At 33.1% G+C, this 16,915-nt stretch overlaps 1 protein-coding gene across 1 annotated transcript; it reads right to left on the bottom strand.

Annotated features, from left to right (window-relative positions):
• Window positions 1–2,485: 2,485 nt before the first annotated feature.
• On the bottom strand, window positions 2,486–8,692 carry LOC106674216 (platelet endothelial aggregation receptor 1-like). The gene is made up of 4 exons (XM_014406825.2): window positions 8,474–8,692; window positions 8,288–8,413; window positions 3,217–3,441; window positions 2,486–3,156 (listed from the first exon to the last, which is right to left on the bottom strand). Exons 1-4 carry the CDS (start codon window positions 8,665–8,667, stop codon window positions 2,958–2,960), a joined length of 744 nt encoding a protein of 247 aa, XP_014262311.1. The 5' UTR covers window positions 8,668–8,692; the 3' UTR covers window positions 2,486–2,957.
• Window positions 8,693–16,915: the final 8,223 nt, after the last annotated feature.

Below are 16,915 nucleotides of genomic sequence, written 5' to 3'. Positions count from 1 at the left end.
TTAATTAATTGAATGATATTAATTGGTCAAGCAGACCACGAAATTAGTGAATTTAATGATTTGAAATGAAGTATACTTCACTAAAGCTCTCCGTGGCCATTTCATTTATCGTCGAGAATCCAATCCGATTACACGACATTTGAAAAATGGCAAAAAGGAAGGAAAATTCAAAAGGTGGGGTTGAGATGCCAAGTTAGTGCCCGAGGGGATCGAAGTCACGATAGCTCAAATGGTAGAGTATAGGTGTATCAAGCCGACGGTCGTGGGTTCGAATACCGCCCGAGACACTGACTTTTTTATCTCAATTAAAAACCTTAATTAATTCAATGATATTAATTGGTCAAGCGGACCACGAAAAGTAGTGATTTTTTTAAACTGAAATCTTGTCCCCAAAATTAAATTAGCTGTTTTTTGGTTACTCATGATATAATTTTAAAACCATCAATCCATCAATTTCCATTAAATCCATGAATTTTTAAGCTAGTGCATATTTTTCTTGTAAAACCTAATTGGCAACGTTAATAGTTGAATATAGTAATAATAATAATAAATAATGGGAAAAGTTGAATGATAAAAAGTTTTTTTAGTTCTTACGAATAATCAATCCGCGTAATTATTCAATGAAAAGAGTGCATTAAAGAATCCGAAATAAAATTCAATTAAAAACTTAACATAATCAAAGGGCCCCACTTTTAACTGCAAATTTAATCTAAACTTTTCTCACTTTCAAAGCTAACCAGTGTTCACCGGGATGAGGAGATAATTTTCTCCGAGGAGTGAGAGCAAAAAACGGGCGATTTTCATGAGCTTGAGGCTAAAACAGAGCTCGATTACCAAGTCAAATGTAGAGTAAAACAATTACCGCAGTCTGGGCTGTGAGACAGAAGGCCCGGGTAGATAGCCGCGGAGCGAGGGAGGAAAAAGTGGAAAATTATGGTCAAACCTTCGTACAGCTCCAGCGGCACAATTGCATTGTCACAAGAACGATCTCAAGTCCAAAATACTTGCAAGATCATTAAAAAACATGATTCAGTTGTACCTTGTTACCCCTAATAAAATAATATCCATGTGAGACTGAAAAACCACAAAAGATCAATTTTACAGCCGGCACGGCTTAAATAACATAGTTTAAAAAAATAGTGTTTTATGTAAGAAAACAGTTTCTTACTAAACAAAAATAAGATAATAAATTTTAAATCTGTTACTTAAACCTGCAAATGAAATACATTATTTGCAGATATCTGTGGTTGAGCCTATTTTCTGTTAGCTGATCTTTGTTTTAGCTGTCCCTGTTTTTTTATACACATAAATTAACTTTTATCTAACTTTTAATTGAATCTTGTTACTTAATTGCTAAAATTTTAATCCCTGGAAATAATAGTAAATATTGAATTTGAGATGGGACAAAAAGAATAGTTTTTAAATTCAACTTGTTGCTACAATCAATTAAACGTTGGTAATGGGTTATTTGACTCTTTATGAACGCCAATAATATTAAAAATTAATTATTCTTTCTATGACAGGTCTTGGTCGTGATAAAAAAGTCAGTGTTACGAGCGGGATTCGAACCCCTCGACCTTAGGCTAAATATGCCGCTACTCTACCACTTGAACTGTCGTGACTTCCATCCTCTCGGACATTGATAAGCTCGTGACACTGACTTTTTTATCTCGACCAAGACCTGACTTAGAAAGAATAATTAATTGAAAGAAGTAATTTGATCAATAGACCACTAAAACGTAAATGGAATATTAAAAATTAAAAATGGTTGAATATTGATTTCGGAAACAGCAAGAAATATAGGACGGAGTAGGAATGTCTTAGATCCGACAGTGAACCAGCAGGTGGTGCCGTTCTTGACGGAGGGGTTTTTTGATAATTAGATTGGTTTGGAAATTGTGCTTGATATCGTCCCTTGGGCCATGGAGTATCCGATGATCCTGCATTTGGCTTTTAAAATTTCTCCATTTTAGTTTTAACCCTATCGGAGGTTGCTCTTTGATCATATTAATGTCTTCTTGGCCTCATTATCATACGATTGAAATGGTTATGTGCGTTTTTGTGCCACAATGCATACCATACTTCAGTTTTATACTGTTACTGGCACTTTTGGGTAAGTTTAATTTAGTTTGAAAAATGGCAAAATGTAGGGAAAATTCGAAAGGTTGTAGGTTGAGGTGGGGAGTTGGTATCCGAGTGGATCGAAGTCACGATAGCTCAAGTGGTAGAGCGGCGACGTATTTAACGGAAGGTCGTGGGTTCGAATCCCGCTTTTGGCACCAACTTTTTCATTTCAACCACAAACCTTACATAAAAATATTAATTAATTGAAAGAAGAAATTTGATCAATAGACCAATAAGTATATGGATTTGTTTTAAATGGTGACCGTTTAGAGAGTATCCTGCTTAATTTTTAGCAGCTTGCACACTTATTTTAATGAAACACTTGTAAAAGAAATCATTTTGTTTATTTGAAATACAGCAATTTAAGGTCTACGATATGATTAACATTTTTCAAAGCAAATCAAATCAATAATTCAGTCATATAAGGTAAAATAATTTCATTTTTAATAATATTATCCTCTTAATTTATTAAAATATAAACAATGCCGGTGTAATGAAAAAAAGGTTTTTGCACAACGGGAATTCTAATTTTCTCTATCTACCCATAAAATATGCAGCCACGTTGTGAAAAAGATTAAACTTACGTTCGATCGGAATACATCATGCCTTAATGTTTTATTCAAGGCGACTTCGGAAGCAGTTTAAATTTAGTCAGGATATGTATTTTTTGAAATATATAAATATTGGCAGAAGAAGAAGAAACATCAACGAGGAAATCTGCCATTTTACTAATATATATTCTTATTATTGCAGCTAGGTTTATATCGCAACAGCTAATTGAAAGCATGACAAGTTTATTTTATTTAAAGCATCAGTTACTTAATGAAAGATGTTCAATTTATTTCGGCTGTAAACTTTTCACCCACAATTTTATAAACCGAGTAAATTGCAGATAAAAATTCTTCTTTAGACAGCAACCTTCGACCTTCAAGAATTTTCGCCTGTTCAGTTGTCTGTTGAACGAAATCTCCTCCTTCCGTAAAACATTTGGAAAATGTTTCTTCATCGCATTCGAATGTTTTTAGATTGAACCTATAAAAAACAACAAATTATCGTTAAAATCGTTTTTAAAATTGACAGTAAATTAATCACATTGTGTTTTGCGAGCACGACATCCTCGTTAGAATGCCGTTTCGACAGACAATGTAACCGACACCGCAGGACGACGAGGGTCCGCAGCAGTCCTCGTTGCACGAAGAAGAAGTACAGAACTTCGGGCAAGGTGCAGGTTCGTCCTGATAGCACTGGTATCCTTCAACGCAAGCGAGACCGTATTCGTCAAAGTTATATCCTTCAGGACACTGACCAAGACTGAACCTAGTACGAACAATTTTAAAATTATACTCCATGAAGGGATGATGTTTGTTGATCGTTCTGCAGATAATCTATGTAGGGTTCGAATCTTCGTAGAGGTCAATAGACAGGTGTAAAAAAAACACTAATTGCCGGGTTCACCGAGCTTTCGGCACCTAGTGGTATACCATAGTACCATAATCAGGACCTATTTTATTACAAATTAAAATAAATACACAGTAACAAACAATTAACAATTAATATGATAAAATGCTGTACGTAATTTCCCAAGGAAGAACATCTAGGTCATTTCAGCCCCCAACTATGCCTATATTCTATTTACCCTTTCAAACACTACATTCATACAAATAAATACATTCATACACATAAATACATCCATACAGTACTCTCATTCCGTTTGGTCGGTGGAGTACTTGATATTCCTCCACCGACCTATACTCAAACTAATCTACATGGATGGAGTACTTTTATAAATATTCCGCCATCGACCCCGAACACACACTCTTACGCTCTCATCGTTCGAGGGGTGATGATGACGTTATATTTTACCCTCACCCCTCGCCATACACGCTAATAATTACATGCACTCAGACAAAACATATAGACACATAACACATAAGACATACTATATACAATAAAAAAACCCAATTTCTCCTAAAAAGCGGAACAGGTGACCCTAAAACTCGCTGCAGTGCTCGAGAACTCTTCTTATGTCCGGCGGCATGCCTACACGCTCTCTGTATGGAGCCAAGACATGATACGCCTCTATTATGTGGGACACATCGAGCAACCTATCTCTGCATAAAGGGCACCTGCTCGGGCTTTGGCCCAAAAGCAGGTGCCCATGTGTCAACGTATATGGCCTATTCTTAATCGCGTAAGGACGATGCCTTGTTTCCGGCTCAGACTCTCTGAGGGCCATCTACCGGTCGTGCTCTTGACTCGCAAGAGCCTCTCCGACAATTNTATACACTATTATAGAATAGAATTACCAGTAAGATATAACTCAAAACATCATTTATAGAAGGCCAAATTAAAGTCAAATAAATTTGAATTAATTATCAAATTATTTGTAAATTCATTAAAAAGATAAAAAATAATAGTGAAAATAAGGGTTGTTAATTTAATTTTAAATTAAAGACCATTCTGAAATGTGTGAAGTGCATAAGCTTTGTAATTTAAACACAGTTCATTTCATGGCTGTGTGCCCTATTTTGCATCTATGTAGGGTTAAATATTTGAATAACAGGGCTTTCACGAACTCACGAACTCTGTAATTTGTTTAAAACTAAGAGTAGAACAAATTTAGTTCATGAATTAAAATACGTCTTTTTATAGAAAAACAGTTGATCCAAATTTTATAGCTTATAAATAAAGTATCATCTATATAGTTTTATTTTTTTATTGTGTTTACGTTATACTAATTGGTAATTTATATTTTTGCTTACAGCTATGATGTCACAATAGCACTACTACATAAAAACTACGTTAAGAACAAAATAATCTTTTATGCAACTACACTTTCATTTTATCCTAAATTAATCCTCTTATTTAGTTTTTTTTATTAAGTTGATAAAAAGAAATAATTAATAATAAAACAGCTGGGCGTAGAAAACAAAAATGAAGATATAATTTGTGACAGCTTTTTTTAAAATGAAAACTGAAAAAATAAATTATTATTTGGAGGTCGTGAGATGCGGTCTAGTGTGACGTAAGTTTTAGAAAAACATTTTCTTTATTGTACGAACGTTTCGATCTTTATTGAGATCATCTTCAGTGCTCAAAGTGTTCGTTTTCTGCGTAGATGTATCATTCTGGGATTTATAAACATTGTTTAAATTTTAGAAATATATATAGTGCATGAAAAAATGAATTTATACAATGCAAGAAAATTTTAGATTAAACAAAAAAAATTATACAACGCTAGAAAATTTTAGATTACAAAAAGGCGCTGAAGATGATCTCAATAAAGGTCGAACGTTGGCACGATAAATGAAACGTTTTTCTAAAACCTATTTCACACCAGAACGCATGTCACGACCTCCAAATAATCTTTAAATAACAGTCACTAAATTCCACACATGAAAAAATAAACTTTATTTTTGAACTGAAATCTTTCTAGAATAACCAACTATGAACACAACAACCGATGTATACAATATTCATGGATGTATAAATATACAAAAAAATTTAATAACAAAAATATAAGCCTACAAAATAAAACAACACTGCAATACTCTATAAAAATAATAGAAATGATAAATGATGGAGTGAGTGTGGTGTTCAATCCTTTTTAAAAAAAGATAGTTCCTACTCACAGTAAGTTGTTTTGCAACGATCCGGATTTCGAGCCTTTTAGATCATCATCAGGTTGTAGAAGTCCTTCAACCTGATGATGAGCTAAAAGGCTCGAAATCCGGTCGTTGCAAAACAACTTACAGTAAGTAGGAACTATCTTTTTTTAAAAACTACAAAACTAATGTAAATATATGTTTTTAATTCGACCAAAGACTATAGTTTAGTTAGTTTTCAAACACAATAAGCTATGACTTTTCTACATTAAAGTTTAGCCCATTTTCAGCGGTCCAGAAAAAGATTTAAGTCTTTCTGAATTCTTACAGTTGCCGCTTACATAAAAGAAAAGGTAAACTTGGGAGTTATCTGCGTAAAGGTGGTAGGAACAATATTCTATCAATTTAGATAGGTCATTAATGTAACAACAAAAAACGGAAAAGCGGATTTGCTTGAATCTTAAGGCACTCCAGAAGACTAAGGAGAGGATGGACGATTATCTATTATGTACTTAGGAAAGTATGCAAAGCAAGAGGGGAACTAGCGGTACGAAAGACTATTTGACGACATCTAGGATCATATATTACAAAAATACTTGGTTCCAATCTGCATCAACATGGATGAAAAGTTATCTAGGCACACAGGTGAATTACCGGCATTAACTTAAGCTTCTGTGTACTTCATCGTATTATATCATTCCAAATACCAATGATACGTTGATTAATTAGCTTAAGTACATTTATGATTTCTGATGATAATTTACAGCCCTACATTTTCTACCATGCCATAGCATTTTGCTGTACGGTACCATTTGGCAGTCATAATTTGTTATCTATCCCCATCATCGTATTAATACTTGTCTAAGCCGTATTAATTCTCAGTATTTGATAGTAAGACAGCAGTGATAATATGTAACAGACACACAAACATCAAACTTACTAAAGCAATGATGTTATCAACATTAAATATGCGACATCAGTGAAGATAAATGCGCTGTTACATCATCACTATAGAACCAGCCTATGATACTAATCTAAACGGCTGTACTTGATACTGCAGATATAGACACACAAGCATCAAACTGATAGTATATCCATATCAACATTAAATGTGCGACATCAGTGAAAATAAATTTGCTTTGTACGTTAACATAGTTGAAATAACCTCAGAAAAGATGAAAATTTAAACAGCTTTGCTTAGTAAAGCAGTGATGATACGTTACAGAAACCAAAAATCAAATTTTCATCGGCAGTCATCAGTTCATCTACCAATATATCAGCATTTGTTTGTTCGGCATCAATAACGGCAATTCAGGTGAGTACATCATCATAAACTAACTAACATAAGAAATGATAATAATCTAAAAAAGGGGGGTCGGCGGTGGCTGCAACGACACGGCGCTTATCACTATAAGGTAAAGGTTCCAGGTTCGAATTCAGCGGCCCTTCATTCGAACCCGACATACTTACAAATGAGCTTTTTTTTTTCAAAAACACCGGCACTCCGAGGGTTGATATGATCTCTGCTGTTGCGAACCCCCATGAAAAAACCAGACAGCTCTGATGCATCTTACCTGAGTCTTATACGACATGGGTGAAATTAATTGAACAGTGTACATCGTTTTTGTACTAACTTCAGCAATGATAATAATCTAAACAGCTCTAACTGATAACAGTAATGATACAAAAACACAAAGATCAAACATGAAACCGCCGTGATTATATCACCATATCTTATTTTATGGGGCATCAGTAAAGATATGTGAGGTTTGTATATAATCGTATTTTAACTAACTACATCACTTATGATAATCTATATCTAGTGCTGATAAGTTAGAAATATACAAGTTCTAGTTTAACGCAGTAGTAAAACCGCTGACGACAGTTGTTTGTTATTTATACCGTATTTAATCTGGTAAAAGAGATAATGCAACGATATTCATCGTATGGCGACAGTTTTAAAGATATGTTGCGTGTGACATGCTTTTAAGTAACGTCTGCCAAAACAGGCGTCCAAGTTCAAACATATCAACGGATACATTACAGGAATATGAGAATTGGAGGATTGTTCCCGTCGAAATTGAGGCCGAACTCAATCGTAAATATTCCAGATTAACGGTCGTTCCCAGTTTTCAAGAGTTGGTGGAGTGAGCCATTCGTTAGTGGGAACCGCTCGGCATTCGGAGTTCGTTGGTAAACGAGACCTCAATTGCATCTAAAGCAACACGAACTAGCCATGCCAAATGGATTTGGACGGAATCCATCGTTTTTCCTCCTCCTGCCATCCTCTCTCTCTTCCCCTGCAGCCTGAAGGAATATTACTTTTCCTAACGCGGTGTACTGTGTTTTCTCACCAAACCAAATTTACTACAAAAACCATCCTTAAAGACGGCTTATGCGTGTGTAAGTAAAACATATTTATTCAATAGCAGTGAAATAGAACAATATTCTATAATTTTTTATTAATTTCCCAAAATAAGAACACAACGGATTGAAAACACCAAAATTTTAAAGTTTAAAATAATTTAAATATTATATATGCTATTAGGTACAAGTACCTGTCTCCATTGCAAGAGTGGTAATATTTGCAATTGTACGGATGAGGCGAGCAACAGGTTTCCGTGCATGAACTGTTCGTACACCTCTTCGGACAATCCGTGTAGCACCTGTGACCTCTCTTGCACCTGTAAACGCACGTTGAAAAACTATGCGAAATTGATTGATGCATGTTGGAAAACATTCACCTCAATGATGACTCATGGAAACCGTGACCAGGCGGGCACGTCGCCGATAGAAGACGGCCGTGCGAACAAGTGAAGAAGTGGGAACAGGCGATCGTGTTCGGGGAACAACACCCGTCCCGGCTCATCGAACAGTCAGGAACGTTATCCGGGCCAAGGGTACAATTTGCTATGCAAAGAGTCGAACTTACTTGCATAAACGTAGCAGCGACACCTGGAATCAAAGCCTTACAGACTACAAATACCAAATATTTATGGTGATCCCTTCCATTTTCTGTTATTATTATTTGTTTTTTTATTTATTCATTTTATTTAGGATTATATTATATTGCACTTTTCATAAAAGATAAAGGTAGGGACAGAGTAAGTAAAAATAAATATAAAAGCTGTATACTGAATGAGGAGAGAGAGAGAAAAAGAGAGAGAGAGAGAGAGAGAGAGAGAGAGAGAGAGAGAGAGAGAGAGAGAGAGAGATGAAAGCACGAAATAAAAGAAAGTATAATTTAACGTTGTTAGGATGTTCTTTGATAAAGTTTTTTTAAAATGTTGCAACTGTTTTCCCTGTATTAATTTTTTACACAATGTTCAATTAATTTGTTTATGTTTATTGTGTAATAATAATAATAATAATAAGTTTATTGCACACATGAATAAAATAAAAATTACAGATAATTCAGACAAGAAAATAAACTTAATTCGGCAAGGTAACCGTCTGCCGGATGTTTATTGTGTAAATACATACGTAAAACATCATTACTATTTTATTTTACCTTAATTTCTAAAATGTTTAATTATTTTATTTAAAACTTGTTTTAAACACTTTTAATATTGTAACTGTTGATAGAGAGTGGAATAATAAAATGTGGATAGACAATGAAACGATGGTTTTAATTATTTTATGTTACATCTTCTCTTTTTATCTTACTTATCATTGTACATTTTTGTTATTGAGTACTCCATGAAAGGATTTGAAGTAGAACTGATATATAACGTTTCATTTAGACAATTTTTGTCTGAGAGTTTTTTGCATTTTTTTAAATTTCAAATTCGTCTACCTGATTTAAAGTTTTACATTTTCGGAAAAAATGCAGAAGTTGGGTGTTTAAAGAATGTAGTGTGGGATAACGACATAGATAGTTGTGTACACACATGTACAATAGAAGAATAAAGCGAACAAAAAAATAAAAATAAATTAGAAACTAGGGACAGTTAGAGAGAGAAAGAGAGGGAGAGAAAAAGAAAGAGAGAGAGAGATAGAAAAAGAGAGAGAGAGTGAAATAATAAAAGGCAGTTTGAATGATGATATTATATAATATACTTAAACATATTTTATTTGCATTTGCTTTTTCGTGTGTAACTGTTTCACCACGTGGCTACTTTTTCGTTTTCGTATACGTGTGTGTGTGTGTGTGTGTGTGTGTGTGTGTGTGTGTGTGTGAGCACACACACGCGTGTCTGCGCCTAAAATCAAAATTCTACATCCACAATTCGAGTTCGGCATTAATTATCCGAAATGATAATTAATTGCCTGCTCATAATCTTGTGAGGTATCAAAGGTTATATTAACCGGAAGTGGAAATGTTTATTTTAGGACACTTATTTTATCTTGAGAGGCAAATTTTAACAAGAAAATACAACTAAAACTGATACTTAATACGTCGTTTTACATTTTTTGATAACATTTTTGCATTAATTTCAAATAAAAGAAAAAATCAAAAAGAATCAATACTTCAATTGTAAATGTATATGAAATAATAAATAAATTGAAAAATGTATAAAAAAATCTTAGAACTTGTCCTGATTGTCCTGCAGAATTTGATAAATTTAATTATACATTTATTTTATCTTGAGAGGCAAATTTTAACGAGAAAATACAAAACTGACACTTTTTCACTCCGTTTTACATTTTTTATACATTTTTGCTTTTATTCTAAATAAAAGAAAAGATCCAAAAGAATCAATATTTAAATTGTAAATTTGTATGAAATAATAAATAAATTGAAAAATGTATCAAAAAATCTTACTTGTCTTGATTGTCCTGCAGAATTTGATAAATTTAATTATACACTTATTTTATCTTGAGAGGCCAATTTTCACAAGAAAATACAACTAAAACTGATACCTTTTCATGCCGGTTTATATTTTTTGAGAATATTTTTGCTTTTATTCTAAATAAAAGAAAAGATCAAAAAGAATCAATATTTCAATTGTAAATCTGTATGAAATAACAAATAAATTGAAAAATGTATCAAAATGTTCTACTACTTGTCCTAATTGTCCTGCAGAATTTGATAAATTTAATTAGAAACAAATGATAATAGATTTTTTATTTTTTTATAGCATTGATTATTTCGTTTAGCCGTTGGTAACTATCTTTCAAATGTATTTCATCCAACACCAATTCGAATTGGCCGATGCCCGGACCAATAATCAATTAAATTGGTTTCAATTATTATTATGGCAATCATAATAATTAACTAATTAATCAGTAAATTACATTAACGCTGACTACCTTATTGCCTTAGGAAGTGGGTGGTGTAATTAGTAAATTATGTCATATCAATATTATACACAACCAAACAATTAGGTCATAAGTGACTTAAAAGATGTAAAACCGTTTATTATTAATCGTCCTGCACTTTGCATGCATAATAAGTTACTTTAATATTAATTATTAAATTAAAGTACTACATAATTAGTTTATTTGGTTTTAATTGAATAAAGGATTTTGAACAGTATTTTTCTGTGTTTTTGGAATGAAAGCTGGAACACTCTGAATATTAGGACTTACTCATTGTTGATTTTTTTATAACGGAACTCTTCCAGTCGTGACCGCCAGTTAACAAATTCAGGTCTGGAGTGTTGAAGCAACCCTTGTAATCGCCGGCGAACTTAACCATTTTTTATTATTTCCTTTTCCTAATTGGTTTCGCCTTGTTACGCCTACACTTTATTTTTCCGGTAGCCACTGGCTTTTCATTAAAAAGGGGGAAAAAACATTAAAAGAAAAAAATTGCCATTTTGTGTTCTTTCTATTTTGGCCCGATTGGCCGATTATTTTCCACCGTTCAATAGCGTACACTACACAAAAAAATTGATTTTTTTTATTTTTCCATTGTTCTCTCATAACAAAACGAGTATATAAAATATTAATGGTCACATATTTTACGATCTGACTACTTATTTCCACTTATAACTTCTTTCATAGGTTATTCAAATTAGGAAACATTCAAAATCGGTAATAAAAATAAAATTCCATCCATGAAATGAAACAATTGGTTTAATTTCATCAATATTTCTAGGGCTATTTAATTTTGATTACTCTTAAAATGCCAATGCTGCTAATGCTGATTAAAGAAAATCATATAAATAATAATAATAATTTTTGCTGAAATGCAGACAACACAATGCCCTGAAGATGATCTCAATAAAGATCGAAACGTTGGCACGATAAAGAAAATGTTTTTCTGAAACCTACATCACACCACACCGCATCTCACTATTTCTGAATAATTACAAATAATAGGTTTAAAAAACAGTAAAAATTGTATAATGGATCAAATAATTCTTTTTTATGGACATTTCCAAATTTTAAAGTTTGTTCATAAATATATTTATCTAAAAGGGGAAAAAACTCCATCTATGAAAGGAAACAATTGATTTAATTTCATAAATATTTCTAGGGCTATTTAATTTTGATTACTCTTAAAATGCCAATATTGTTAACACTGATTAAAGAAAATCATAACAAATAAAAGGTATAAAAAACAGAAAAAATTGTATAATCGATTAAATAATTCCTTTTTATCGACATTTCCAAATGTTAAAGTTTGTTAATAAATATATTTATCTAAAAGGAGAAAAATTCCATCTATGAAATGAAACAATTGGTTTAATTTTATAAATATTTCTAGGGCTATTTAATTTTGATTACTCTTAAAATGCCAATATTGCTAACACTGATTAAAGAAAATCATAACAAATAAAAGGTATAAAAAAACCAGTAAAAATTGTATAATTGATTAAATAATTCCTTTTTATCGACAATTCCAAATTTAAACTTCGTTAATATTTACCTTATTGTTAATTATTCACACAAAGACAGTAAAAAACAGACACTCGTATTTTTTCATGAAATTCATACGTTTTAAGAAATAAATATTTAATTATGATGGTTTTTTAGAAAAGTCACGACAACACAGGAAATCATTTAACGATATATTATAATTTAACTAACTATTTATTACCAAGTTTTGTTCGTAATATTGTGTATTATTGTTCAACTTCTGGCCTCGCGGTTACTTTAGCTCTAAATCTCCTAACCATCGAGTAAATAACCGATTGGATTTCGTTTTGTGAAATCCCCATCTTCAACAAGAGCGGTTTGAAGCCGTTCAACCCTTGTTGGAGGCGACGAACGATGTCTAAACCCTCTCTTTATCATGTAACACTATGATAAATCAAGTGATCATCAGTCACTATCAAGTGTTCTATAGGATTCGTGTCAGCAGGCCAATTCATTGTGGTATCCCTACATCCGCCATGGTAGACAACTCGAATTACACGGGTCGAGAATTATCATGCATTAACAGGAAGTCGCCCCCAATAAATGGAACGAAATGGGACCACAGCTTACAGAGCTTCCTCAAACCTTAGTGCGGTCAAACTTCCATTCCTTATGATAACCAGGGTTGAGTCCACCATAGATATGGTACAAAATACTATTGGTACAAATGGTACTCTACAAAATAGTGTTTGAGTAAATAATTCAAATAATTCTAAATAATGGATAGTTCACTTTTTACACCTTTTTGAATCTTTCTCGCTTTTCGCGATGGCATCCTATGCTGGAAAAATTGGAATGAGTTTAAGGCATTTTTACACTGGTGCTTTATGCCGTCGATATTGCCTTTGATTGCGTATTCTGCTCGGGTTCGGGTTAAGCCTTTTAACAGAATATTCAACGGATTTCAGGTTAACACACGCAATTTTCTGTACTGTTACTTTCCACCTGGCGGTCGGCGAATTTTTTTCAAAGTTTCTTCCTTCCTTTCATCCTGCCATTATTTATATACCTATTTTTTTAATATTCTACAAACTAAAATCATCAACGGGTTTTTAAATAGTTTTATTTAATAATAATAGTAAATAAAAGTAAAAACCGTTTCGGTAAAATGCATATCTGATTTTCCTTGAAAGGCTTGAATTACAACTTGGAAAGATTATGACCAAAATTACTAAAGCACCACGTATATTAAATTAAGTTGATGTAGAAATTCTGTGTAAGTAAATGTAATTTAAGTATTTCCACTTAATAATTTATCGCTAGATCACCGATTTCAAGGAAACTTTTTTGACGACAGTTCGAAAATTATTAGGTACCTATCCGAGCAGGTAGGTATCTAAGAATAAAAGAATAAAACAATCAAGATTCATATTAAGCACCCTGAAAACTCCTTAAATATGAATTTTCATACCAATAAAAATAAGAAAATTTTACCTGGATTTGCCGAAGACAATTTTTTTGCCTCACAAGTTCAGTGTTTTCGTTACAAATTCATAACACCTCTGGATTTTATACAAATTAAATGTTATCACAATGTTTAAAAGGTGAACATCTCTTCTTCCTATTTTGGCATAGTTTACATTGCATGTCACCACAGGTGAGAATAACATGTATGGATGAACTAAACGATTTACTCTATATTTCAATTTCTAAATGTTTTACAGAAATTCACTAATTTCGTGGTCCGCTTGACCAATTAATATATTACAATTAATTAAGGTTTTAGTTGAGATAAAAAATTCAATGGCACGAGTGGGATTCGAACCCACGATCTTCGGCTAGATACGCCGCTACTCTACCACTTGAGCGAGCTATCGTGACCTCAATCCACTCGGACACTAACTTCCCAACTCAATCGCACCTTTTGAATTTTCCCTCCTTTTTGCCATTTTTCAAATGTCGTGTAATCGGATTGGATTCTCGGCGACAAATGAAATGGCCACGGAGAGCTTTAGTGAAGTATACTTCATTTTAATTAATTAAATTCACTAATTTCGTGGTCCGCTTGACCAAATAATATATTACAAATAATTAAGGTTTTTAGTTGAGATAAAAAAGTCAGTTTACAGAAATCAGATTTACGTGAAAATTATATTATATAATAATATCTCTATCATAATTATGACTTTTTCTATGCGTCAGCAGAGTACTTTCTTGTTTATTAGTACTTTGGTGTTTGGTTGTTTTTTAAATTAAAGCTTTGTAAAGTAAAAAAATTCAAATGTTTCTTATTATGCCAACATCAACTGTTCAATATTAACGTTGTTTCTCTGAAAAAAAAAAAAAAAAAAAAAACCTCTAAAATAGTCAATATGTTGGGAGCAAATCCAAGATTTTATTTAAATACACAGGTTATATTTTCAAACCAAGCAATGCATACCAAGACATTTTTTAGTAAGAAACAAAGATTATATTTGTTTTCTCCATCTCAAAACAAAGTTGAATACAAATTGTTAAGGAAATCAAATTAAAAAAATTTTAAACAGATATTTTGCTCCAAAATGATTAAATTTTTTTCAAAAATCATAAAATTGGTGATAACTGTAAAACAGCTATCTACAACAACTTTAACACGGGTGGGGAACACTTTAAATCACATATAATGGTGCAAATTTGTTTTCTGAAAATAAATCAGGACGTTAGATAAAAATCAATTGTTTAAAAGTGCTTTTGTTAATATCTTATTTTCTAAGTTATAATGACGCTATGAGAAAACTAAACTTTGTTGACATAATTTGAATGGTGAGAAATTCAACTTTCGGGTTATTTGCATAGTTAATTACGCGAACACACGCCCAGTTCCACTGTATAACTACTATTCATTTTAACAGGGAGACAAACACAGTTACCGTAAATATTTCCTGTCGGTAATTAAAGTACTAATAAAGGGCGTTGCACTTGGGTGAATTATTAACGTTTATTGCGGCAATAGATGCCTTGTAGCCGCATGACTAAAATAGGGCGACAATTAAACCGCAAAATGGTCATTTACCTTTGGAATACTGCCTCCCTCTAAATAACCGATTGAAAAATGGTCGGTAACATCACCATGTAGGGTTACTTTTACCAACAGGCTGATGATTTACGATTTTGCCCCAGCCTCCATCCAAAGTGAAAACAATTGTAAAACGAACTCAAACGGTTTATTTTAATCTAAAAAAAACTTTGTAAAAACTAATTAATTTAGAAATTAAAATATTGAAGATGATGATTTTACTGACACATTTATCAATATATTTATTGGGAAAAAAACGCTCAAAGCATCGACTTCTTTTCTAAAAATTTGACGATTGTATGAGCGTTCTCAATGCTCTCTCAATTATATTGGTTTAATCATATTTGCATTGGAATTTACATTTTACATTTTATGATACAAGTAGGGGTTGAAATAACCTGAAATTTGAAATATCTTAAGTACAATTGAGAATCAGATTATCGAAAACCACCCCACTGTCCTCCACATCCGCCAACTTGCTACTGCCTCCAATACAAGCAATTTCTGGCGGAATAAGAAATCCCCCTTGCTATCTACCCTTTTTTTGAAACTTTCCCACTTGATTATCTCTGTTCCTCCAACGTCCAACCACCCGAAGTTCCTTACCAATCAATTTCCACTACTGGTCCCTAACAAATTTGCTATTCCCGAACCCTCCATACATTGAGGAGGCATATGGTAGCGGCTATTGCGAAGAGGTTCTAACCGTTTATTCAGATTGTTCCAAATCCGACAACGGTGTGGGCGCAGCCTTCCATATCCCAGCTAGTTCCTTCTCAAAACAATTCAAACTTTCCCGCATTGCCTCCATTTTCACCGATGAAGCCCTAGCAATCCTAAAATCCCTAAAATATGCCCAATCAATTAATCCCCATAATCTAATTATCTTTTCCGACAGTCAGAGTGTCCTATCCGCCATTTCCAATATCCACAATTCTAACCACCCTTTAATATATCATATATTTAACACCACCATTCAACTAACCAATAGAGGCACCGTAGTGCACATAATTTGGACTAAAGGCCACAGCAACAACAAATTTAATGATGAAACGGACCGGCTGGCCAAATCTGCGGCCTCCGCTGGCATTCCCTGCTCTCTTATCTCCCCTAAAGATCTTAGAGCCCATATAAACAGTTAATGCAGGCTCCGTTGGCAAAACGAATACTTCGCCAGCACAAAAGGAAAATTTTATAAATTCATCCAACCTATCATTCCTACCTTCCCTTGGTTCCGATCTTACAATAGTCCTCGCCATTCCCTCACCTCTATAATTCGGCGTCGCCTAAACCACAGTTGTCTTCCCTCCCACCTCTATAAAATAAATATCCTATACTCTCCTTACTGTTCCTGCGACCCCTCGTGCATAGCTGATTCCAACCA

This window comes from Cimex lectularius, unplaced genomic scaffold (assembly GCF_000648675.2).
Source record: "Cimex lectularius strain Harlan isolate CLEC.00 unplaced genomic scaffold, Clec_2.1 scaffold63, whole genome shotgun sequence".
NCBI classification, from domain to species: domain Eukaryota; kingdom Metazoa; phylum Arthropoda; class Insecta; order Hemiptera; family Cimicidae; genus Cimex; species Cimex lectularius.
This window is presented reverse-complemented; position numbering and strand designations above follow the sequence as displayed.